The 26,408-nt window shown below is 50.6% G+C and overlaps 1 protein-coding gene across 7 annotated transcripts in view; it reads left to right on the forward strand.

Annotated features, from left to right (window-relative positions):
• Nek6 (NIMA (never in mitosis gene a)-related expressed kinase 6) overlaps positions 1 to 26,408 on the forward strand; it is a 103,628-nt gene that overhangs the window by 55,029 nt on the left and 22,191 nt on the right. For all 7 annotated transcript variants that reach the window (XM_030251924.1, XM_030251922.1, XM_030251923.1 and 4 more), the window contains 4 exons: positions 11,662 to 11,780; positions 18,925 to 19,065; positions 19,962 to 20,024; positions 21,990 to 22,100. In XM_030251924.1, coding sequence (XP_030107784.1) covers positions 11,691 to 11,780; positions 18,925 to 19,065; positions 19,962 to 20,024; positions 21,990 to 22,100 — 405 coding nt within the window. In that variant the 5' untranslated portion in view covers positions 11,662 to 11,690. The remainder of the gene's footprint in view (positions 1 to 11,661; positions 11,781 to 18,924; positions 19,066 to 19,961; positions 20,025 to 21,989; positions 22,101 to 26,408) is intronic.

Raw genomic sequence — 26,408 nt, forward strand, 5'->3', positions numbered from 1 at the left:
CCTGGAAGAGCTGCTTTCTTCCCAGAAGCAAGCATGTGATTGAATATGAGACTCATATCTAGTTCAGTTTCAGGGCATCCCAGTGGATCCAAAAGGATCATCCCAGACCTACATTGTAGGTAATCTGAGGCCCAGATACAGTCCAAGCAGCACTGTGAGCACCCAGGTTGTATGTCCTGGGCCACCGTGCCTTGTATGCCACAACCTAGAGCCAGCCTCCCTCAGGTGGAGTTAAAAGTGGCCACCTATTAGGGGCTGGGGAGATGGCCCAGCGGATAAAACATACAGCATGCAGATCACCAGCACCTAAATTAGCACCACACCTGAAGCAGTGTGGTGGTCTAGCTGTGGTCTCTATGCTTGGGAGGCAGGCAGAGGAGCCCCAGGTCAGGCTTCACATTCAGAGAGGAACCCTGTGTCTGCGAATGAAGTGGGGAGCAGAGAAAGATACTGACCACAAATTCTGGTCTCCGCACATGTGTGAACATACACCCAAATACACACATGCTGCACCCTCACACATGTAAAACAAAACCTTACCCTTTGAAAAAAAATGGCTACATGTCCCAGATCTAACTCAGGTGTAGCAAGTGTCTGGTCAGGAGGTAGCTGCAGAGCCTGTGATTAGGTGGCTGTGTGGGTGGACAGGACTGGACTAAGACAGTGTCACTGGAGATTGTGAAGGGAGCTCACTGTCACTCAGGAAGCCCTCATCTACCTTGCCTGGAACCTTTCTATGAAGCAGACTAATAGGGTCATAGAAGACACAGGTCTTTGAGCACCTCCTCCTTGGGAGAATCATATACCCCCGGATGTGGCCTTAGAGTCCAGCCCCTATGGATGGCTGGCCTGGGCCCAGCAACTGTCACCAAGGGAGCCGGCAGTAGGCATATGCCCGACAGTTGGGGCCGGCAGGGAAGGTGTATTGGCAGGTGGCCGAGCCCTTGTGCCAGAGTCTGGCACAGCACGGCCTCTGGAGCTTCAGCTACCATATGCCAGTGTCAGCCCTCACAGCAGTGCTCCTGCAGATGGGGTGCAGGGTAGAAGTGGCTCTTGTTCTGGGGAAGGCAGGTGTGGCCTGTGGAGCGAGGCCTGGAGCAGGCCCGGGGGCAGTCGATGCTATCCTCACACCCTGTAAGAGCACAGAGGACATGGTGGCCTATGGAAGGGCTACAACCCAGCCTGCCACTGTACCTTTGACTCTTCTGTGTCCTCTGCTGGGAACTCCTTTCCTCTCAGTCCAGCCCTGCCCACCTTTCCAGCTATTGAGAGGGATGGAGGGGTACTTGGTAGCAAGAAGCTGTGTGTGACCGCTCTTCCCTCTTCTTGAGGCTCTGTTAGATGCCTTTCTGGCCTGTGGCCCCAGTAAGAACAGGGGCTTTTGTTTATGGCATCCTGGGTTTCCCAGTTTTCAGCTCGGTTTCTGCGTAGAAGAGGCATCTGAAGGGCTTGGAGAAGAGGGGGAGGAGAAAGAAAGTCTGGGAATGCTCTACTAAGACCACAGTTCCTGGACCTATGGCCTTGTTCTAAAGAGCAAAGCACAGTAGGAGAGTAAGGATGGAATCAGAACAATGGCCCCACTGTTTGGGTGTCTGTTGGGAGCCAGGCTCAGAGCTGAGCACTTCTGACCCTTGTAATGTCATCTAGTCCTCTAGCATTCTGGGAGAGGAGATGCTGTCCTTGTCCCCATGTAACCTATGAGAAGACCTGGGCACATAGTGGGGGATGTGGCAGAGACGGGGCTCAAGACTGGCGTTGGTGTTTGACAAACCCTCTTTCATGGTCAGCAGATAGGCCTTGTCCAGCATACAAATAATAGGAAGAGCCAAGCTGTCATTTATATTAAAGACCCGCCCCCTTATGCATGTTAGTGCGTCCATGTGTGTGAATACATATGGGGGTCCAGAGATCAACCTCAAGGGTTAGCCCTTGCCATCTACCTTATTTGAGTCTCCTTGTCTGTGGCTGCATGCACTAAGCTAGCCAGGCTGCAAGCTTCCAGGGATTCTGCTGCCCTGTGCTCCCATCTCACAGAAGGCGCGGGAGTACAGACACACTACTGTGTCAGCTGACTTGGGTCTCACACTTGCTCAGTGAGCCTTTTCCCCACTAAGCCCGAGAAGGGCTAAGCTTTTAAAGGGCCAACAAGGACTGTCGTGCTTGGTGGGGTAGAACATGGGGATAAGGGAAGGATCTCTCTTCCCTCCTGGCATCCAGTGTCCAAGTGCCAGGTGTCCAAGAGCTCGGGGGTTGGGGTGGGGAATCCCTTTGATTGAGTTGTCTAGGGCAGAAGGGATGATATCTCCAGGCTGGAGGAGCTGACCAGGCCATCCCAGAGCAGGTTTTAAGCTACCTGCATTGGCTTCCATACCGTCTGGTGGCCACTGCCGCCAGCTTGTACTCCCTGGTAAGCAGGAGGCTCTGTAGGGGTTGTGACAAGTTCCATTCACCATGGAGGTGGCAGTCCCAGCTATTTTTGGAGCAGTGTGAGGTGGGGGAGTTTCCTTTTGGTGGTGCTTGGGGACAAGAGTCTTGGGAAGGGGAAGTCCCCAGCATAGGCAGAAAGGGCCATGTCCCTCACCCTCTGGCCATTTGGATCCCTGGAGACTTAGGGCACTGTACCAGCCCTCAACCCTCAGCTAAGTAGACTTGCCCTGGGGCTGCTCACTTCAGGAGGTACCAGACCAGCCAAGCTCCTACCACAGGGAACTCTGTCCCCCTTTCCTGCTACTTGCACTCCTGGGGGCTTGCCCAGCTAATAACAGGGAGCCAGACCCTAGAAACCTCCAGATCCTGAACTCAGAGGGTTACCAGACCTAGCTGCACCTCTGTTACCCACTGCTTCCTCAACTGCCTGCCAGCAGGGGCAGCCAGAAACAGCAGCACTGCCACTTGCCTGAGAGACCTTTGCCACTGCTGTGGGGCACGGCAGGTGCTGCCAGCCAGGATCCTGTTAAGCAGTCCCCAGGCTTTGTTAGAACTCCTGGGGTAGTGGTGGGGACAGGTGGAGCACATGTCCCTGGGGTAGAGTCTGAAGCTAGGGGTGGTCAGGTGGCCCCTAGGGATGGCTGACACTCTGCTGGGCCTAGGGACAAGCTTGAGACAGACCTTGAATCTGGAGCCACTTGGGGCTACTCTGCTGGTTTTCTCCACCTGTTGTTGCTTGTAGGAACAATAGTGTCTGAGAAAGGACATGGGATAGATGGATTTCTACTCTTCAAGAATCTCTGCCCTGAAATGTGGCTCTGGCCAGTCTCTTCTCCTGAATCCACTGGTAACCTTTATCTAACAGTCCTCTGTGCCCACTGAGCTCTGGGGATGAGTGACTTGGTTTCTACCTTTGAGGGAAGGGAAGGGAAACTTCCCAAAGGGCCAGAGCCAAGGGGCTATCGACACACTGCAGGCAGGAGAGGGAATCTAAGAGTGCTGCCTGGAGGAGGCCGTGCGGTTGGGTATTGGGGTAGGAGTGAATTTTGCCAGGAGACCATTTACTTCAGACATAGAAGAGCCTGCCAATGCCTGGAGAAAGCTTCATTTCTGAGGTGGAGGCACAGCAGGAGTCACTGAGGTGGAAAGTTTCTTAGAAAGCCTGGGGTAGCTTCTGGCTCCTGGTGATTTCCAAAGATCACTTTAGACTTTCAAAGAGAGTCAGGGCTGGGACCACACAATTCCCATTCTTACCAACTTGATAGGCCATCTAACTTCCCTGTGTCTCAGTTTCCTCATCTATTAAATGGGGGTTGTAGACAGCCACAGGAGGGGATGTGTGCATAGGACACATTTAGCAGATCTCAGCTTTATCTTGAGTAGTTTAAACCAGCACCCCCCCCCCCACGTGGGACTCCACCCTCTCACTCTTCCTCTGAGAAAAGAGTGAGATCATTAGCGTCCCTTTGTTACCCAGGAAAGGTAACTGAAATGTGACTAGGAACTAGTGTTGATTTTTACAAGTCCTGGGAGCTTGTGTCTGTGTGGTAGAAGGTTTTGAATGATAACTTCTGTCTGACCTTTGGCTGTAGGGATTACAAGGCTTTGGGGAGATTCTCCACCCGCCAGTGAGAATGTATCTAGTCAGCTCTCATTTGTGCCAGACCTGGGCAAGGCGTGCTGGTGCTGGTGCTGGTGCTGGTGCTGGTACTGGTGGTTGGTATCTGTGAACCACCACGGTTAGCAGAGTAACAATCAATTGGAGGCAAGAAGGCAGTTTGGTTCAACCTGACAGTAGCCAGTATTGACTCAAACTGTGAGAGTCTGATCCAAGTAGTTTATCTTAAATGTATTCAAGCATGGCACAATTTGGTGAAAATGTTCCTGGTGATAGATAATTAAATCAATCCTGCATGCACAATAAAGCTTAAGACATGACTGCATGGAAACTCTTTGTAAAGTACATGTGATATCTTCAATAAAGGTGGGTTCTGTAGATTGACCAGCTCAGGATAAGGGGCGAGGAGCATCTGATGTGGTTCTACAGTGCAGAGGCCACCAGGCTATTAACCACATCTGCCACCTGCATTCTGAGCAGATAACAGATTGTGCATGTCTGCTTTTGTGTTTTTAAGCCCCTGTGTTTAGCATTCCTGGTTCCGTTGGTACATATCTGTGTGCATAAGGACCTCTGTGCCTCCCACAGCCTAACAGCTTGAAGATGACCCTATGGTCAGTTTCTACTCTTGACAGCTAGCTTCAGAAACAGATGTAATGACAAAGGAAGCAGTCTGTGTCCCCAAGTGTTGGTTTTAGGGGAAAATCCGTGTGGACCCTGTCATACTGGGACAGGAAAAGTTGTCCTTGCTGCTACCCAGTTGCTCACTATATCCTTAGAGAGCTCCTAGGAAAGTTTGGATGCCCCTTCTTTCTACAGAACTTTGAACTTAGATAGAGGATGACACTTGCCCAAGATCCCACAAATACCTGAGCCCAAGGCAGGCCAGAGACCTGACCTGGTAGTGAGTGTGACTTTGTGAATTAAGAGGTCATTGATAGGTCTTCTGGGCAAAGGCTGGTACATGGAGAAGTCTGGAAAGACTGGGGTGCTATGGAAGGGCAGGGAGGCTGTGTAGTGCAGCTGCGGTGCAGGGGTCTGGGAGGGTGGGATTGTAGTGGGCAGGCTAGTGCCAGCTGGGCATGGCTTGGGAACACCTCACTCTGACCTGCGGCCTTTGCCTGGGAAACCTTGCAGACTGTTAAGAAATACCTTCAGGGTGAGGAAGCTGCTCAGCGGGTAAGAACACATATTGTGTGAGTTCAGATCCCAACACCCAGACACCAAGCTCTGCGTGTATAGTTAGGCCTATAACCACAGCCCAAGTTGGGGCTTTGGGGAGAAGGAGGCAGGAGGATGGCTCCGACTTGCTGGCTACCATCCTTGTCTCAGGGAACGAATCAGAGTAGAAGACACTGGAAGGAAGGCCTCCTCTGGTCTCTGGATATGTGTACACAATCTGCATACCAGAAGACACACAAAAATCAGTGGTAGGGCCAAGGATGTTGGGGACTACAGGATCTGGGAAGGGTTATGTCTAGGAGGGGACCTGAGGGAGGGAGACTTAGGGAGACAAAATCTACAAGACCACTCAGGCCTGTGAGGGAAGGTGAAGCTTGGGTGGAGCCTAGTTCTGGCTGAGATGGGGACAAAGAAAGGGCAGGCCTTAAGCTAGTTTGAGCAGTGTCTGTGAGGGTGTGGCTGGGTCTAGAGTACCTCAGAAGAATCCTAGGCTTGCAGGAGGAACATAAAGGTAGTACATTGGGCAGGGATGCAAGGAGGGAATAGGTAAGGGAAAGGGAGGGGAGAGGAGAAGAAAGTGGGAAACCCTGTGCTCTAGGAAACTGGCTCCATGTCTCTCAAGCCCACCTTAGGGTGGCCCTCACTGCGTGAGAAAGAGGCCCGTGTCGGACCTCATTGTGACATGCTTTCAGAGAAGCCAGGTGTCCACTGACCATGGAGCTACAGAGTCTGAGTATGTGTGGTCTGGAGGGAAGAGATTCTGAAGGGTTAGAGGGACACAGGACCAGTCTGGAAACCAGACTCCATCTGTGTCTTTTCTAGCCTAACCAGCTCTCAGAATTCTGGCCTGAGCTCTGACTGTTTCCTGTCAAGTGAAAACCCAATAACATCTGCTTAACCGGAGAAGGGAAGGGGCACCAGCTGGGAGAATGCACTTTGCCATAGCTACATCCTGGGGTTGGACTCGTTCAGTCAATCCTTGCGTGCATTTGTGTGCTCTTCCAAGGCTGTGCGGATGGACGTAGGAAGACTTGGTTTCAAGTGTCAGTTGATTCTGTTGCCGTCAGTGTAACTTTGGACTGTCACTCAACCAACCTGACTTTCATTTCCTCCTCTGCATGTGGATTTTAGCAGTCACATGGAGTATACCTAGTACCAACCAAGCTACTATCAAGTTCCCCAATAACTGGTCCATATGTCATGCACTCCAGTTTGCCTCTCACCAGCTGGCCTTCTTCCTTGCTTTGAGAAGCTGGTCAGGTGGTACCCTGGTCACTTTGTAGGGTTACTTTGACAAGTCATGGTCTTTTTTGGAGCCTCAGTTTCTCATCTGCACAGTGGGGCAATGGCACCTCATCTTAGGAGAGGGTAAAGACCTGTGGATGTTGGCTAATGATGACGCTGTATAAGCTTGACCCCATAAGTGGCCAGGAGCTGGGACCTGCTATGTCTCCTTGCTTGGCCTTGGGCCTCCAACTCTAGGCTGCCCTTTGGGTAGTGGGCACCCAAACTAGGTTTCTGTCATTAGGATCTAGGTAGACACATCTGCTCTGGGCACAGTCATCTCTCACAGAGACAGTGTCTAGGACCCACCAGCCTTGTGAGGGTCAATAAAGGTAGATAAAGGTAGAACTTACCCCAAGATTAAGTCCCCAGAAGTTGGGAGGCAAGTCTCAGGTGGCAGTCCTGGGAAAAAGGCCAATTGGAACTTCAAATCCAACCTAGTTCAGCCTCCAGCCTCCTCTGTTTCCCTAGGTTCCTGCCATGTGAGAGAGAGCTTAGTTCAAGGCCAGGCAGAGTGGGCACAGTTCACATGAAGGAAGACATATGCAGTATGACTTTGGGCAAGTGTGTGTCCCTGACTGAACCTCAGCCCCCATGGATACCATTAGTGCAGGCACTTACCCTCCATTACTCTGTGAGCATTGCATAAATAATGCTCACAGTGGCCAGAACTTCTGACACTTTCCACTGAATGTATGACCCACCAAGATACTCTCAGAGGTCCATCTGCTTGTTCACCCGGCTGCCATGTTAGGAAACAGGCTCTCGTTGTAGGAAAATGGGGTAACATTTTAGCTCAGCAATCAAGCTCTCTAGCATGTCCCTCTTGAACCCTACATTGTTCCAGGGTCATCTCTGGCTGCCTGGTGCACACGTCACAGCTCTTTGTTGCTCTCTACACCAAAGCCAGGAGCCTAGGTGAGAGGTCACATGGTGTGTGCACACGGCACAGCACCTCAGAGCACAAGCATTTGCTCGGATTCAGAGGAAAAGCAGTCTGAGATGGTTCGGCGAGGCCTGTGGCTCTGGGTCACATTCCACAGATTTTTGACCCCTGGCTTGGGCTTGGCAGCCACTGACTCATTGTTGTGCAGCTTGGCAGGGGCTGGAGGATCCCGGAATCCCCAGGGTGACTGGGCCAGGAGACTCCCCATATTACTCAAAGCCTGTACCTCTGCTCTGTCCCTGCACTCCATGTCTCCCTCCAGATGCCCTTACCTGCATCTGACTCTGGAGGAAGCCGGGTTTTTGTAGAAATGTGCAGTGTGCGGAGGTTGGGTATTACAGAATGCAGCTCTCCTTAAGTCCTGCTCTGCCGTGACTCCCTGGGGACCAAAAGCCCTGAAAGGAGGGACACTGAAGTCTGGACCCAAATTCTCATCTGTGGCTTACTGGGCATATGGCTTTGAGCCTCAGTTCCCCTACCTATTATGAGTTTCCCCAAAGCCTTGAAGACGCGGACCCATTAAGAAGGGCCCTCCCCCATTCTCTGCTGGACTCCTTCCATCTGCAACATTCCCCTTGGTGCTTGTCAGGCTGGGCTGTCTTCTTCTCCACCCTGGGGAGCTCTGCATGGCAGGTGTTACTGGGTTCTGCGTGGGTCTGCGTGTCACTGATTGGATGCCCGGGATGGGGGTGGAGGGGGGGGATTGCTAGAAGAGATAAATGTGGACAGCAGCTGGGTGTGATCTGGAACACAGTGCCTCTGCAGGTTCTGCCCAGTGGCCTGTGTTGGACCAAAGACCCCTTGTGACCACTGGCCCTAAGGGTGCTCCACAGCCCCCAGACTTGCGCACTGGCCCTACATCATGGCTCTTGCGTGGAGACAGGGCTCAGTCTACAGAGTGCCACTGAAAAAGATGACAGTGTGATAGCCTCAGGAAAGGATGCCACCTTAGGTCTAAATCTTGGCCTCACTGCTTGTCCATGCGAGCCTTTCAACCTCCTCGTGCCTCATTTGCTCAGTGGCCCAATTGCAGCCTCTAGCTCATGAGGTCACGTTAAAGTATACAGGATGAAGGGCGTATTAAGGGCCCATGCAACAATTGTCATTGTTATCTGTTACTTCAGAGGTGGCTTGGGCCCCCTGTCATAGTCCTGGCACCCCAAGTAAGGTCCATATAGCTGTTTGGAGGTCTGATCCAGGAGGGGCATGGCCTTCCTAAAGAGCTGCCAGGCAGCTCAGTGAGATTTGCCCAAGGTCCCAGTTAGTTTGTGAAAGAGTGCAGATTCACACGCAGTCCACCCCACCCCACCCCACCCCACCCCCAGTCCTCAGCCCCAAACACCTGAGGGCTGGAGGCAGAATGAGAGAAGGGGAATTCAGAGACAGAGTCCAGTCAGTCAGGTAGGCAGAACAGATAACATGAATGCCCAGGACAGGGCAGCCTGTAGGCCCATTCTGGAGCCTTCTAAGATGAAGATGGAACCTTCTCCTGAAGACAGTTCTCCATCTTTTTCCCAGAGGTCCCCCTAAGGGCAGAGGACGGTGAACATGTCACCCTGAGGGATGTGGAGGGTGTTGGCCGCATCAGCTGCTAAGCCTGCGGGAGCCTCTGGCTTCCTCTTCAAATTCATGCGCATTTTACATCGGGCTCACTCTTATGCCCAGTTTGTTGTCACAGGCTTTCCCCCTGAGTAACAACAGTGCCTGAGGAAGCTTCTCCGTGCTTATCTGTTTATCCTGGGGCTTTTTGTACCCAGCTCCTCCACCATGTCACTCTGGGGGGCGGGGGGAGACGGGAGGGATGCTGTAGTTGGTTACTCAGCCAGACCGTGAGAAGATGGAAGATTCTGAGAGCATCTGGGCCCATTTGCATCCCCTGTAAGGCCTGCACAGAGGGACTCAGGGAGGGAGAGACCTGCCCTGATGCAGTGTACCCTCAGTCAGAGACTACGTATGTGTATCTCCACACGTGAGGTTAAGCCACATCAAAGGTGGTTAATGTCACAGACAGTAGAAATCCACATGAGCTGTGCTGGGCTTGGCAGAGGACCTGTGGCCTCACTTTCTGTTTTTGATTTTATGCACTGTGGAATAGATAAATGCCTCAAAGATCAGTGAGGGGCTGGGGAGAAACATGAGGACCTGAGTTCAATCCCTGGCAACCAAATACAAAGAAGGGAAGGTTTTGATGAGTACACCATGTCGACCTCTGCCATGTACTTGCACACACATGTACGCATCCACACACATGCACACACACACACACACACACACACACACACACACATTTGCGCCCACTCAGAGACAGTGGAGGTTAAGGGCTGCCAGGGGCACAGGAACAATGACGCTGGAGGCCAGGGTGCCTGCTGTAGTGGACTAGGTACCCCTAGTGTACCCGGAAGCTACAAACAAATCTGGCATCTGGTTGATGTGGCTGGTGACTTAGAGGGGTCGTGGAGTGACTTACAGTCCGACCAGATCTGCAGGATATCCGTTCTAACAATAGCGATGGTGCTGATTCCTGTCTTACTGCAGTGAGAGATGTTGGGACCTTTAAATGGTAGAGCTTAGTAGGAGGTCATTAGGTCACAGGGGCACTGCCTCCAGGAAGGATTATTTTTCATGAGGTTAAATTGTTTATAAAAGTTCAAGTCTGAGCCCTGACTGTCTGACTGTCTGGATTCTTGACTGGCTACGGGATCTGTTCTTTTTTCCCAGAGTCTTTGCCAGTGTAATATTAGCCTGGCAGAGGTTCCTGCCAGTGCTGATCGGGCCCTTGAATCTCCAAAACTGTGAGCTCAATAAAAAATTTCTTTATAAAGTTGTCCAGACTCAGGCATTTTGGTATAGTAACAGAAAACGAGCTAGTTCAAATAGTCTCTTAGCCTTGCAATGTGGGTTACACAAATGTGAGACAGGACTGACCAGCTTGTGTGCTTATTCCCTTGAGATGTTAGGAAGGTCATTCATGATTCATAGGGGCTTCTGGCTCTCTAGGAACTATATATAGTACAGCTGCTCAGGAGCCTGGGTCAGCACCCCCTGGAGTTCAGACTAGAATTGGGACACAAAGAGTGAGTCTGTAGATGCTTCAGGGTTTTCCTACTTAACTGAGCTACACTGATGCCTTCTATATGCCTTGTAGGAGCCCAAGTCCAAGCCTGGCCCTCGGAAGATGTTAAAGACATACTACGGGGTATATGCAGGCTTTCCCACACAAGAGAATCATTTCCCTAGCCAGAAAGCTCCCATGCATGTCAGCCTTGATTTCTGCCACAAAGAGGCCAGTGAGATGGGGAAGCTAGAAACTGCCTCTAGCACCAGGAGTAGAAGACACTCTCCCAGGAGTAGGGAGACACTTGACTGACTTCTGCTCATAATTGGGCACATGGCATGGGCATCATCAGGTCAGTCCTGGCCATGAGAGCTAACCTACCTGGAGGTTCACAAGAACGTGCACCCTCCAGTGTTACCATGTCTGCTACGTACTACCAGAGTCTGGCTCGGTTCTCCTGGCCACTAAGGTTGCCCATTGGGCTTATATGGGGTGTTGGGGACAGCAAAACAGAGCTATCGAAAGGATGTAGAAAAATGTCTGGTAGTGAGGGTGGAAGCTGAGGTTTTATGGGAGTTTGAGTGAGAAGTGTCCCACAATGGCTCAGGTTGGTGCTGCTGTTGGGAGGTTTAGGTGGCGTACCTTGCTGTAAGAAGTACATCACTGAGGGCTGGTTTCAGATTCTAACCTCATCCTACTTCCAGCTCACTCTCTCTGTTTCATGCTTGTGGTAAAGGATGCAAGTTCTCAGCTCCATGTTCTGGCAGCCATGTTGTTCCTGCCAGTATGGTCTCTTAACCATACTGTGAAACCATAAGCCAAAATAAACTGTTTTAGTTCTAAAAGTTGCTTTTGGCCATGGTGTTTTATCTCAGCAAAAAGAAAGTAAGTGATGCGGGCCTCCGTGCAGGTCTGGAATGGACAGTCCTCATTTCCCTGCAGAGTACCTCTGTGCCCCCCTTCCAGTGGACAGTCCTAGCCACTGAAGCAGCACAACCTCATGGAGAGAGAGTACCCTCTGTGGTATTTGTGACTTGTGAGCTAGGTGACCATGAGCAGAGTGACATCTGTGCCCTCTGCTCTCCCATCTGTAAAATGAAATTGGTGGCTAGGAGGAGAAAGTGACCAGGTTCCTATTTTCTGTTGCAGTCCGTGACCTCGTGAGGCTGGCATGCAGGATGGCAGGACAGCCCAGCCACATGCCTCATGGAGGGAGCCCAAACCACCTCTGCCATGCACTGGGGCCTGCACCCCCTCCAGACCCACAGGTAAGCCCATTCTCTTGTGTCCCAGAACACTGAGGATCCTTTGTTCGACCTTTCCTACCTGTAGGGAGCTGTGTAGCCTGCCACACAGACATGGCGCCGGATGCTCCCAGGCCTGGGGTGTGGCCCTGTACTTTATTCAAAGATGTTTGGTTTCCGTTGAGGGGCAGCTCCACATCTGCAGCTCTGTGCATGGAGAAGAGGGGCACAGGAATGGACAGAAAGCTCTCGTGTGTCCTGGGCCACTGTCGACCTCTGCTTTGGTCTGAATTATGTTTGGCTCTCTTTGGTCTTGTGCTCTAGAGATGGCCTCTCTGTGCCCAGATCACCCTGGCTTTTGATGCCTTAGAGGGCTCAGCTGCCTTTGGTTCTGCTCTAAAGGTGGCTTTGAGTGCCTTTGCCACACTCATTGCCTTTGCACACTGTTCCCCGACCCAGAATGCCCTTCCCAGTCTCCCTCCAGACCACAAGGCCAGATACTACTCTCTGAGGAGACTTCCCACTCATGACCCATACCTGTGTGTGTTTCCTGCACCCACATGCATTCCCCCACACCCGTGCGCATGCCCCCTGTGTGGCCCTGGCCTTGGGATGTTTACTCCTTCAGGGGTCATCTATGCCTACTAGATGGAGGATGTCTCTAGCCTCGTGCACAGAGGCATGCTCTATACCACTGAGTCGGCGAAATACATCTGTATTTCAAAATACACCCTTATGTGCAGTGGACCGCCTAGGGTGTGGCTATATGAGGCAGGCCCAGGTCAGCTCTCAGGGAGCACAAAATCTCCTGGGATAGAAACATTAAAATACCCAACAGAAGGGACCCCCATAGCTCCAGAGTCCCCGTGAAGCAAGTGAGAGGGATGATCTCTGTAAGAAAGGGACAGACAGTGGCCTGCAGGGTGGCAAGCTTGGTGCCTGCTCCAGATCCTTAAGGACCCTGTGGGCAGGGTCAGCTTTTTCCTGAGGCTGTAAGACATAAATCAGAGGGATATTAAAGACAGCCATATTCCTGCTCCATGGGAGACTGTCATTGCTTCTGACACCCTAGTTCTGGGTAGAAGACTAAGGGTCTGCCCATTGTGCAAATTTTAAACTGCACAGACAGCTGCTCAGAGAGCCAGGTGGGTTTTGAATTTGTATTTGCTTGCAGTCTTGGCTGTGTTGTGATCTATGGCATAGGGCTATGTCAGCCCAAGAGAGGGTCTTACTACCGACCCACACAAAGATGACACCTGAGCTCATGGACAGTGGGCGCAAGTATGCAGACTGTCCCAGGACAACTATGTGGTTTGCGCTGGATGTGGTGGTCAATTTCCAGGTAGAAACTGGGGAGGCACAGCTCCTGAGCTGGGCCAGGACATGACGCTGATGGCTGGGGCAGCGGGGCCTGCTTAGGTAATGTAGCCATTTGTCACATTAAGTCATTCACTAACAATCGAATCCCCCTTGATTAATCTCCCAGAATTAGCCAGTTGCATTTCGAGCAATTAGGGTTAATTACAGGCTCATTTGGCAGAGGAGAGAGGCCCGTAATTATTTCTCGTGCGAGGCGAGGCGAGGCGAGGAGGCAGCGGTGACAGTGTCCTCGGCTGCTTGTCGCACATGTTGGAGCGGGTGATGACATAGTTAAGTGTAATTAGATGCAATCACTCAGTGTCGGCTGCTCTGGGCAGTGGCTGTCAGGCAAGGATGCCCTGGTCCCACCTGTGTACCTGGCCAGGCTTGAAAACTTGGGGTGCATGGCCAAGTGTGCTGTGCTAGCTCCAGGCTGGGATGGAGATGGAGGCTCAGTCCTCTCAGTGCCTATGTCTTGACCCCATCCGGGGAGTGTGGCACAAACCTGTTCATGTCAGCATCCTGAAATGCTTGGAATGGAGTGGAGTCTCTTTATGGCAGGAGGTGTGTGACCCAGCAAGCCATCCTTGGAACAAGGAATGAGGCTGTACCTGCTCTGAGGATGGGAACAAAGTGTCTCCGCCTCAGTTTTCTCATCTGTAGAGCATAGACAATGCTAGCACCACCATCCTGAGACATCTGCAGAGTCTCATTTACATGATATGATTTAAACATCCAGCATGGGACCCAGCACCATGTATGTCAAGGAAATGCCATGTGTAGACCATTCGTTCGTTCATTCGTTCGTTTGTTTGTTTACTTTTTGGTTTTTCAGGGTTTTTCTGGCCCTGGCTGTCCTGGAAAGCCCTCCAGACTTCACTGGAACTCACTTTTGTAGACCAGGATGGCCTCAAACTCACAGAGATTCTCCTGTCTCTGCCTCCGCGAATGCTGGGATTAAAGGTGTGCCCCAACACACCCAGCTATAGACTTTACTTTTATAATTGAAAAATTACGATGAATTGTTTCAAAGCCAAAGCTCTCACAGTTATATTTACCCTCTCAAGGCAGAAAGGTCAGGAGTTCCTAACAGTCCACCTATGGCTTTGTTAACATTTTAGTCCCAAAGCTAGTGGTTTTACAGAAACCAAGGGAGCCAACAGCACATGGAAATCTGTCTGCTGAATCCTACCGTTGGCCTGTGAGGTCCACAGTCACTGAGAAAGGCTAGGCTTTGGCTGACATCCCAGTGAATGGACATACAAAGTCAAAAGGGGAAAGCCATGGAGAACCAGGTAGCTTGTATGAAAGGGGAAGGTTTCCTTGTGTGAGAAATCCCTGCTGATGTCCCTGTCTTCAGGAACCTGCTCTGGGCATTCTGTGTCCACTTTTATTTGGAGAGAGGCATGTGCATACTCTGCAGGGGTCTGGGGGCAGCTGTCCATGGGTGTGTTTCACAGAACAAAATTTATATGCAAACCCTCTCAAAGATGTGATGGTGGATGGGTAAAGTTTAATGACCAAATTCTAATGGCTATCAAAACTCAAGGAGCTGGAAAGATGGCTCAGTCAATAGTGTACCTGCCGTGCAAGCATGACCTGAGTTCAGATTTTAGCATCCACGTAAATGTTGTACACAGTGGCGTACTTCTGTAACCCAGAACCAGGAAAGAGGGAGGCATGTGAGTCTCTGGGGGCTCACTGACTATCCAGCCCCTCTGAATTTGGTGAGCTCTGACTTCAGTGAGAGACCCTGTCTCAAAATGTAGAGAATGATTGACATGCACCCTCCATGTGCATGAACACACACACACACACCATTGAAGAATATTGGCTACTGATTGTAAATTTAGAACATGATTGTTTCAGGTCTTTCTTTGAGTACTGGCCCTTGGTACTCACAGCCTACTGGAGACCCCTCTACAAACTGATAAAAGGACACTGGAGAGCTTGGGGAAGAACAGAGAATGGGTGGCTGGTTCTGCCCAGTGAATGGCCAGCAGTCAGGGACAGAATAGAGAGCATATTCATAGGCTCCAGGCCTGAGGGAGGGTAAAATGGGGGTGGGGGTGGGAAGCGGTGTACACCCGGAAGCGGCAACTGTAGGAGATGGAGGTGAGGAAGACCCTCCAGTCTTCTCCTTCCAGCCTTTGCCTGGCCTTGCTCTCAGCTGCAGCTCTCGCCTAGCTAGGGTACCGGGACCATCCCGTGGGGGGAGGGGGGGAGGGTACCGCAATTTGGATGTTTAATGCCAATCATGATGTCTCTGCGCTACAAGCAATTCCTGAGTGTGCCTGTGAGCTGATGGTCCATGAAGCCTATAGTAGGCGCCTCAGCTGGGATGATGGCAATCGGGCTGACAGTGCGGTCTCAGAGAAGGAGGAGCAGCCAGTGCTCCACTTCACAGGGAGGTGAAGTGCTGTCTTGCTCTTGAGGGCAGTAAGAAAGAAGGTCGGCTGTGGGTTTGAAATTGGCCACTCTGCCGAGCGGGGTTGGCCTTGCAAGGTGTCTGACAATGTGGACTCTTTGTAAATTGAGCCCTTTTGTGCAATGCATATTTAAAGCATTTCGCTTCGTAGAAACCCAGTCTCCTGTAAGTCCCCCATACACACGATGTCAGATGTCTTTAAAGGTGAAATTCGTTTACAGGAAATGTCATGCTGATGAAGTGTGCTTTTTAAAATCATAGAAACAGTTGCCTTAAAATTAATGATGCGTCACCAGTGTGAGGGAGACGAGGCCCATCCAGTGTAAAGATGATTAAAATTCAGGTCAGAAGTCTGACTTAGTCAGGCTAAATTTTTTAATGAGATTTCAGAAAATTAATTGGGCGAATGCATTTTTATCCTTCTAACGTGTAATTTTATGTTCCTGTTTAGGGAGTGAGCATAGGGGAGAAAAGGGTTTGTCGATGGCGAGGCATAGTGTGGTTCAAACATTTTAAACTCAAATTAGTGAGGGGGTACTGGGGGGGGCGGGTATTTCTGGCCTAATTTGATCTGACTTGGAAAAGAAAGCCTGGGTTTCTCAGGGTTTTCTGGGGTAGGATAAGTGTCCCAAGGGAGTCATCTCCCATTATCCCTTATATGTCCTGCTTGGGCCTCAGAAAACTAGTGACATTTCTAGGAAGGATGCATTTGGAGACAGTGAACATGGACTTCAGCTGTCTCTTTGACTCCTGCCCACCAGGCTGCTTCTGCTGTCTGTGGTCATGCTTATAGAGACTGCTCCCTCCTCCTCCCTCCCCTCTTCCCTCCTCCTCTTCCTCCTCCCCTCCTTCCTCTTCCTCTTCTTCCTCCTCCCCTCACCCCTCCTCTTCTTCCTTCTCCCCTCCTCCCTCTTCCTCTTCTTCGTCTTCCTCCTCCTCCTCCTCCTCCTCCTCTTCCTAGTCCACACCATCCTCCCTCTGCAGCACAGGCCTTCTCCTTGGGGCCACTGTGCTAGGAAGCAGTGGGTGTGGAATTGTTGCAGGGTCAGCAGCCTGCCTCTTCATAGCCCAGGTCAACACGCTGCCTCCTCTGCCTTTGAGGGACAGCTAAGGGCCTTCCCAAAGGAGCCAGGAATGACTTCCCATTGAGGCATCCATCCCTGCCCTCAATACAGCCCTAATGAACAGATGACAGGCTCAGGGTCACTTGGATGCGTGGCAAACTGGATCATGCCGAGGGTAACCTGGGTTGGGAAACAGGCCTGATGAGGCGCAACATACAGACCTAGTGTGGCGGGTAAGAAGACTCTACACCCTCCCTCTCTCCATGAGTTAAATCAGGGTCAGGACTCTGATGCTGAAGGGCCCTTGTGCGATGAGATGCCCAACACTTGAGCAGTGGCAGCCACAGGAGCACCCTGCCTAGCAGTTTTCTGGCACTCTCCCACCCCAGTGACCTGGACATGCCCCCAGTGCATAGCTTCACTACAGGAAACCTTTTCTCTAGTTGGGATGACTGGAGTGTGACAGGAAATGCAAATCTGGGTCATCCATATGCAGATGTGAGCTAGAACCTCTGCCTCAGTCACCCCACAACTACACCTCACATCCATTAGACTTTGGAGCCACTGGTGAACTGGGCAGTGTCGCCTCCTGGTTGGGCAGACTGTCAAGGGGTCTTCAGCCCACAGCTCATCCACCCATCCTAATGAGAAGAAGGCCTGTCTGTGTTCACAGTACAAGTAGCCTTAGTGATCACCCGACTCCATCCTTCACTGTACCAGGGGGATGCAAGAGAGGGGGCCTCACCCAGGACCACCATCAGCACAGCTCAGGGTCAGACAAAGAACTCAAGTCCCTGCTGTACTGGCCTAGACCCTCAGGAAGAGGCCTGCATAGGCTGTCAGGAGGCTTTCATAGCACCTCTCAAGTACCACACAATAGGTACTTACTGCACAACAGCACATTGTCACCTCCGAAGGTCTACTTCCATCCAAGGTCCCAGGAGCCACCTTGGTTCTTTGCAAGCATGACTTCAGCTGTGCTCCTGCAGTTGGCAATGCTTTGCTCCTACTGGAGCCTTGGAGGAGAAGCAGAGAGTGGGGGCTGGCTCTGCTGCACCCCACCAGCCCTCACTTTCCAGCATTGGGTCCCCACTTTGGTCTCTCTGAGGTGGCACCTATACCAACATGTCGGGTATGAATAGTGTTTGGGGAAGCTTGGCCTCTGAACCGCTTACTTGGTGGGTAGGTAGCATACTAGCCACTCCTTAAAAGTTTGCCTGGCAGACATCATCTTCCTCTGGTTTGAGTCTGCAGTCAGGGATCTCTCCAAACCAGCCTCCACCGCTGCTCAAGATTTCAGAGCCAAGTCAGTCTAACATTGACCTTGCTGAGGGAAGCAGGCAGTGTAAGCATGGGCTGGCAGGAAATTATCCACAGTCTCCTTGTGTTGAGGTTTGGTCCATGGCTATGTATTGTAATGCTAAGTGCAAGGCCTATAAGGCCTGGTTGCCCCAGAGACAAGAGAGTCCCAAGTAGACCCAAGTGATGCTGTGTGACCTTGCCCTCAAGTTATTTCTGGTTGGTGAATAAAGATGCCTGCAGCCTATAGGCGGTCAGAATTGAGATAAGCAGGGCTTGAGGTTCCCAGGCTTGGGCTCTGAGGAGACCACGAGGAGAAAGAGAAAGGTGGAGAGAGGAGAAGACACCATGGGATAAGAATCTTAAAATAGTGGTCATGTGGTGTGACTAATTGGAGTTAAAGGCAGCCCAGACAAAACATGGCAAGTTATATAGTGGGATTGGCTAGGAAATAGACATAATAGCATAGATGATAGATATCTACCCAGCTCTAGTGCTGATTAAGGCCTATTATAAATATAAGGTTTGTGTGTCTTTTATCTGGGAACTGAATGGTCAAAGGCAGGGTAGAAACCCAGGATTGAGATTAGATATTTTCAATAACATCCTTGGTCAGGTCCCTTTGTTCCATCATTGCTTCCAGTGCTGGTTCTGCAGTCTCCACAAAGTCTGGTTTCTCTGTGTCACTGTGATGGGGCAGATGTCAGAAGAAGCTCAGATGTAAGCTGCACACCCGAAGCTTGTGTCCCCTTTCCCATGGGGAATGGCTGTCCTGGCTAATGGTGACTGACGGTGTCAGGACAATGACTGTGGTGATAGGGACCGGTGAGCCTAGAATGAGACTAGAATTGTTCTGACACTTGTCACACAGTCTGCTTGTCAGGCCTATTGTTGGGGGGTGTGGAGTGATATCTCTTCTCTGCTTAGAAGGTGCTGTTGGGGTGCTGGGGTCCTAGCAATCTAGCCCTAGGCCTTTTGCTGCAACCTAGCTGATCACCAATGCCTCTGTTTCCTACAGAGGCTCCCAAACACCCTGTCTTTTCGCTGCTCACTGGCAGACTTCCAAATTGAGAAGAAGATTGGCCGAGGACAGTTCAGTGAGGTTTACAAGGCCACTTGCCTGCTGGACAGGAAGACAGTGGCTCTGAAGAAGGTGCAGGTGAGTTCACGGCCAAGTGGCTTCACTATGACCCTAACCTCTTAGGGGACTCAAGTTTAGCCCATGGTAAAACATAAAAGAAAAGAAAAGTATGCACACATTAGGCACCTACTGTGTACGGGGTTGTGTTCAGACATGGGAACCTGACAGTAGCCCTGTGGACTGTCTCATTTTTTAGATGAGGAAAACGGTAGCAACTCTCAAACTACCAATATCAGCCTTTGCCCTCTGTCAGCCTTCTAAATGGAGGGGAGGTATACAGCAGCAAGGTCAGGCTGGGAAGCACACAGCATGTGTCTAGAATCCCATTCCACCCAACCCCAGCTGCCTAAGCCCATTATTCTACTGGTTCTCCTACAGGGTAAGTGCATTGGGCCCAGGAGACCCTGAACAGGTTGGGTAGCTTAGCCAGGCACCCATGGGAGAGGATGGGAAGATACTGGCTGCATAGCATCAGCATTGCCCTGTGACCCTCACATTCTCTTTGGGCCACTGGGACATCAGACCCCTGCAATTGAGATACTGTTTGTTCTTGCCTTTCTAGAGGCATTCTGGGCTGTCATTCTTCTTCTGTATAATGGCTGCTGTGCTCTCCCTACAAGGCTTATGCTTCAGGTTTCCGGTGAAGGAGCACTGACAATATGCCACTTACCAGAATGCAGCCACAGCCTCAGAGGCTATGGGCTGGATACAATGACTCTCACCACATAAGAGGCACCATGGGACCAAGTGAACTGGGCAATATAATATAGTCTCTGACTCATGCTGTTGCTGCGAGAGTTGGGACTCTCACTTCTCTGGGTCCTTGGCAAGGATCAGGGTAAGCAGGGGCTTGCTTGAATCCTGTCTTTGGCACTGGTTTTAACTGCTCTGTTTCTGGCTTCTTCTTGCCCTAGATCTTTGAGATGATGGATGCCAAAGCCAGGCAAGACTGTGTCAAGGAAATTGGTCTCCTAAAGGTGAGTGCCCCGATCAAGCCAACCTTGGTTGACCAGCTCTCCGGGTTACTGTAGGTCAAGCATCCTGGGCCTATCAGGATAGCACATATGAGCAGCAGGTATGTCTGATAGTCCCCTCCTTTCCAGCGATCTCCATGTTGGTTTCCCCAGAGCCAGAGATAGAACTTTCTAGACTTGGTCCCCAAGTAGTAGGGTGAGAAAGTAAGAAAGCCTTGGGTCACACTCCTGATGTCTTCCTTCTAAGCTATGTGGCCTTTCATAAGTGGCTTGATGAGTAAAGAAAGGATTTGACGTGCAAGCCACCGGATTTTAGTTCCCACATCCATGTAAAGACAGGAGAACTGACTCCACAAGATCATCCTCTCACAAAGGTACCGTGGCATGCACGCACTCACACATCACACACATGCACAATAATAATAATGAAGAAAAAGTGTAGGGCTGGAGGGATGGCTCAGCAGCTAAGAGCACTGGCTGCTCTTCCAGAGGACCTGGTTTCAATTCCCAACACCCACATGGCAGCTCACAACTGTAACTCCAGTTCCAGAGGATCTGACACCCTCAAACAGGCACACATGCAGGCAAAATGCACATAAAATAATAACGATGCACATAAAATGATAACGATGATAAAAAATAACCAAAAATAAGTAATGTTCTCTGACCACAACTGAAGCTGGGGTTAGCCCCCAACGACCTTCTCAAAACAACCATAAAACAATTCAGGAGACAGGAGAGTTGGAACCGGGCTCTGGGACAATCAGGACCTGCTGATGAGAAAGAACGAGCTGTAACTCCTTCTCATGCCATATACACACACGGCTGTGAAATGGTTTAGTCTGAAAATAAAATTAAAGACTAAAGCCAGGAACAGTTCTGTAGTTTGTAAGCTGATTTGAAGTTAGAGCTAAACCCGGTGTGGTCATCCACCTATAATTCCAACACAGAGGAGAATTGCCAGTTAAAAGCTAGCCTGGGCTACATAGTGAATACCAGGCCAGCCTGGGCTAAGCTATAGAATGAGATCCCCAAACAAAACACAAGCCAAGGCTGTAATTGAGAGTTTGTAGGAAACTGCAGGGACTCATCATAGTTAGAGGACACAGGGGTATCCCCAGATACTAAGGGCATTAGCCATAAAAGAAGGCTAGAATCATTTGTCTGTCGTAGCCACCATATAAAGATGAGAATCCAAGTCACAAATGGGAGACAATACTAGCACACCTTATTACCTCATCAAGAAAGGTCTTGTGCATAGGTTTGCTGACAGATCAATACTGATAAATACATAATCCAGGGTCTAATGCAGTCTGATCTGTTGAGTATTTTCAGAGTTTCGGGGTATCGAGGTCCCTACCTCCACTTTACCTTATGCCCAGTCCCATGGCTCCTAGCATCCCCTGGGACGTGCTGGCCTCTCCTCACACGGGATCTTCGCACAAGCCATACCAACTCAAATCTTTGGCCTCAATTATTCTCATTAGACCTGAGAAAGCAGCTTTTCCTGCTGGCACAGACTAGCTGGGCTCAAAGACTTCTGGAGCATTTAGAAAACATGCTGTCAGTCAGACCCTGGCTGTCAGCTGTCTGAGCAGTGCCAACCCCGCTGTAGTGGTATTGGGAATCCTCTCTTGCTCCCCAAGACCCAGTAGCCATGTAGGTCACCACCTGGGAGGGTCCTCTTCCAGATGGAGCTGATTTTTACCACCCTGCCTGGGTTCCACCCACTTCCTCATCTTGGAGTCCATGAGTGAGAGAGTCAGTCAGAGGCGCTTAGGGTGGGAAGGATACTTAGTTTCCAAGGGACTTCTGAGACTTTGAGAAAGAACAAAAGAGCAGCAGGGAATGCTTCACTTCAGTGAAGCCAGGAGCTGAGCCTGAGCAGAGGCTGGAGGGGCCGTGGGGGTGGGGGGGCGGCACTGGAGCCACGCCACTCATCGCTGGCCACTCCCCCTTCTGGTGCAGCAACTGAACCATCCGAATATCATCAAGTATCTGGACTCCTTCATCGAAGACAATGAGCTGAACATTGTGCTGGAGTTGGCTGACGCGGGTGACCTCTCACAGATGATCAAGGTCAGGGGCCTGGAGCAGGGCAGCCTCCTCTCAACGGGCATGGGCGGGGCCTGGGGGTGTTATGGAGGCTCGATAACTTGGCCTGGCTCTGACCTCAGCACCTATGTGGGGTACCCTTGTCTTCTTTTCAGGCTTGAGGGGGATGCACAAACAAGGCAGAATGATGCCTGTATAGGATGATGCCTGGGTGCGGGTTGTGGTACACAGAAGGGACCCTTTGGGCCAGCCACACTGCTCCAGCCCAGAGCACTTGGGGACACTTTTCTCAGCAGAAGGAACAGGAACAGTGAACACCTCCAAAGGTCAGACTGTATTTCTGTTTTAGGGCTACTATTGCTGTGATGAAACACCAGGGCCAATAGCAAATTGGACAGGGCAGGGCTTATTTAGTGTACACTTCCACATCCTTGTTCATCACTGAAGAAAGTCAGGACAGGAACTCAAACAGGGCTGAGGCAGGAGCTGGAAGCAGGAGCTGATGCAGAGGCCTTGGAGGGGTGCTGCTCACTGGCCTGCTCTTCATGGCTTGTTCAGCCTGCTTGCTTTCTTTTTTTGTTTTGTTTGGTTTTTTGTTTTGTTTTTTTGAGACAGGGTTTCTCTGTGTAGCCCTGGCTGTCCTGGAACTCACTTTGTAGACCAGGCTGGCCTCGAACTCAGAAATCCACCTGCCTCTACCTCCCAAGTGCTGGGATTAAAGGCATGCACCACCACTGCCTGGCTCAGTCTGCTTTCTTGTAGCACTCAGGACCACCAACCAACACACAGTGGGCTGGGCCCTCCCACATCAATCACTAATTAAGAAGATGCCCTACAGGTTTGCCCACAGCCTGATCTCATGGAGGCACTTTCTTAGTTGAGGTTCCCTCCTCTCAGATGACTCCAGTTTGTGCCAAGTTGACATAGATTGACTCCTTGTCAGCCCGACACACAAGCACATCACTGTTAAGCGCACAGCCTTTCTTTCCTTTCTCAGTCATCCTCAAGATCATACATTAATACCAACGTCATCATAATAATAGAAATCACTTTACAAACTTAAAAAGGAAACCCCACAGTCTTTACAAATTCAAACACTTTAAAAGCTGGCCTCTTTGCCGAGCAGTGGCACACACCTTTAATCCCAACACTTGGGAAGCAGGGGCAGGGGGATTTCTGAGTTCGAGGCCAGCCTGGTCTACAGAGTGAGTTCCAGGATATCCAGGACTGCACAGAGAAACCCTGTCTCAAAAAAGCAAAAAACAAAACAAAAAATTGGTCTCTTTAAAAATTCCAAGACTCTTTAAAAATTCCAAGACTCTTTAAAAATTAAAAGTCTTTTAACTGTGGGCTCCTGTAAAATAATAAACAAGCTAAATACTTCCTTACTTCAAGGGGGGAAAAACCAGGGTACAGTCTGAACAAGGTAAAACCAAACCCCAACTATATAAATAACTCAAGTCCAATGTCTGGAATCCACACAGGGTCTTCTGGACTCCTTCAGGGGCTTGCTTGGGTCACTTCTCAGGCTCCACCCTCTGCAGCATACACAAATGGTTTTCTAGGCTCTGACTGGGTCCACTCCACTGCTGCTGCTGCTCTTGCTGGTTCTCCCATGGTACAGGCATCTCAAACTGTAGAGTCTTCTGTTGCAACTGGATTGCACCAATTGCGCCTCCTGGGCTCTCTTCTTGGTGCTAAGGCTCAGACTCTTTTCATGACCCCTTCAGTTCTGGGGCATTAGATGCTACTCTGGCTGTACCTTCACCACTGTCCTTTCCTGTCCTCTCATCGTGCCAAGCCTTGGCTGCTCTCCATGACCCCTGCATCCCTTTGGAGCTACCTGGGTGACTCTTACACTACAAAGTTCAGCTACTAGCACAAGGTACAACCTTGGGTGCCTCTGAACACACGTCCTCTGTGTTGATCTTCAGGAAACACTTCCAAGGTTTCACCTCAGTGATGCTGGTCTCTTCTTAATCACTACTAAGTGCTCAGCTCTAGCCGACCAGCAAAGCAAGGTTTCCCTTTAGCGGTTATGGTCCCTTGTTAATCACCGCCATTTTTTCAGCCCCTGTTAAACAGAACCACAGATTCTTAATTCAAAATATGTAGCGGCCCATTAAATGACATATCCTTTGGTTCCAGCTGCCATTTCCTATAGGAGGGGAAACTGAGGCCTAGAAAGGCTGCCTTGTCTGAGAACACCCACTATAGAGGAACTGTGTTTACCAGGCCTGGCACTGGCTGGAGGTCATGGTCTCCACACAGCCTACACAGCCTTTGGACAGGTGTTGTCTTCATTATCCATAGTGAGGATTCCATGCCTGCTCTGTGAGGGATTAAGCAACTTTAACCCCCTAAAACTCAGTGCCATGTTCTCTGATATTCCTAAGCTTTCTTGTCCCCATCCCAGGTCTCAGGAGTGGAGCTACCATAGATAGGTTTGGCTTCAGGGACATGGCAGCTCCACTTGGAGAGTGCTGCCATCAGCCACAGCCATGCTGAAACACTGAGCTCAGAGAGGTTTAGTGTCCAGCCAAAGGCAGCACAGCCTGTAAGTGGAAAAGCCCTCACCCATAGCTTCTGATACTTGCTTCTCCTTCAAGGCCCACATGTCCCTGCTTGCATGGGTCCTCATCTCTAGCCCCTAAAGTGGAGCCCCATCACCTGCCTCCCCTGAACCTTGTCTGTGTGTCCTCAGTAAAGCCAGGCCACGCTCAAGCCCCACACTGAACTCCCAGATGTGTTTGGATATGGCCGACGTGGATTCTGTCTTCCCAGCAGGCACTGGGGATTGAGCAATTGTTTATCAGTTGCTCTTCAGAAATTTGGCCCCTAGGAATACGGTGTCGCTGGGAAGCGGCATTACTGAGCCGTTATCACCTGCTTTTATATTTCCGTTGACATATTAATGCATTTGCAGGGGTGTTAATCTCCACACAGATCCCTGGTGGGAACAGACGTGATACATCATGTCTCAGGCCCCATCACTAGTTTCTCCTTCACTTGCCATCCCCTCTGTACATACCCCAAGTATACATGCAGCTCTCTAGCCTCTCCCCACATGCCAGCCCCCATCTCAGGATGCCACCACTGCTAGTGGTGCCCCCAGCCCTCGAGTTCAATCAGGAAGTAGACTTGACTCCGGCGTGAGTCAAGGTCAGGGCCTGTGGATTCAGAACAGGAGTGTTTCCTGGAGGAGGTGATTCCTAAGCTGAGTTGATGGGGGTTATTGAAGTGGGAAGTATCCAGAAGGCTGAGATTCACCGTGGTCCAGCACCAGGTGGGGTGGTGACCATGGAGGTCAAGTCTTGCTGCGTTTCTCAGTTCAGGCTCAGGATTGGGGACTGTGCTGAGTTCACAGTAGCTTCCTAAGACTCCTGAAGGGAGCAGAACCAATGAACCTTGTGTTTGGAAGAGGGTTGGGTGGGGATGGAGCAGGAGGAGGAGCACAGACCTGGAGCCCCCCCCCCCCTTACCTCCACTTCCCCTGGAGCCCACAGATCTCAGACTGCCCTGCAACCTCTCAGTCTTGGAATGGAGTTGGAGGCAGACAGCACTGGGCAGTGCTAGGCAAATGCTCCCCTCCCTGATCTCTAGTGCCTATCTTTCCTGGTGACTTTATAGGAGAGAGGATTCTGGGAAGGGGCTGTAGGCTAGACCAATTCTTTCAGACTAAAAGAGACAGACTGGGTAGCCAGCTGTCTTAGTCGGGGTTTCTATTCCTGCACAAACATCATGACCAAGAAACAAGTTGGGGAGGAAAGGGTTTATTCGGCTTACACTTCCATACTGCTGTTCATCACCAAGGAAGCCAGGACTGGAACTCAAGCAGGTCAGGAAGCAGGAGCTGATGCAGAGGCCATGGAGGGATGTTCTTTACTGGCTTGCCTCACCTGGCTTGCTCAGCCTGCTTTCTTATAGAACCAAGACTACCAGCCCTGAGATGGTCCCACCCACAAGGGGCCTTTCCCCCTTGATCACTAATTGAGAAAATGCCTTACAGTTGGATCTCATGGAGGCATTTCCTCAACTGAAGCTCCTTTCTCTGTGATAACTCCAGCTGTGTCAAGTTGACACAAAACTAGCCAGTACAATTGACCCCTTGTCAACTTGACACACAAAAACATCACTAGTAAGCCTCAACCCTTACAATCTTATTCATCCCCATTCTAAATAACTTTAAAAGTCCCACAGTCTTTACATATGCTTAAAATTTCAATCTCTTTAAAATATCCATCTCTTTTAAAATCCAAAGTCTTTTTACAATTAAAAGTCTCTTAACTGTGGGCTCCACTAAAACAGTTTCTTTCTTCAAGAGGGAAAATA

This window comes from Mus musculus, chromosome 2 (assembly GCF_000001635.26).
Source record: "Mus musculus strain C57BL/6J chromosome 2, GRCm38.p6 C57BL/6J".
Classification (NCBI taxonomy): Eukaryota; Metazoa; Chordata; class Mammalia; order Rodentia; family Muridae; genus Mus; species Mus musculus.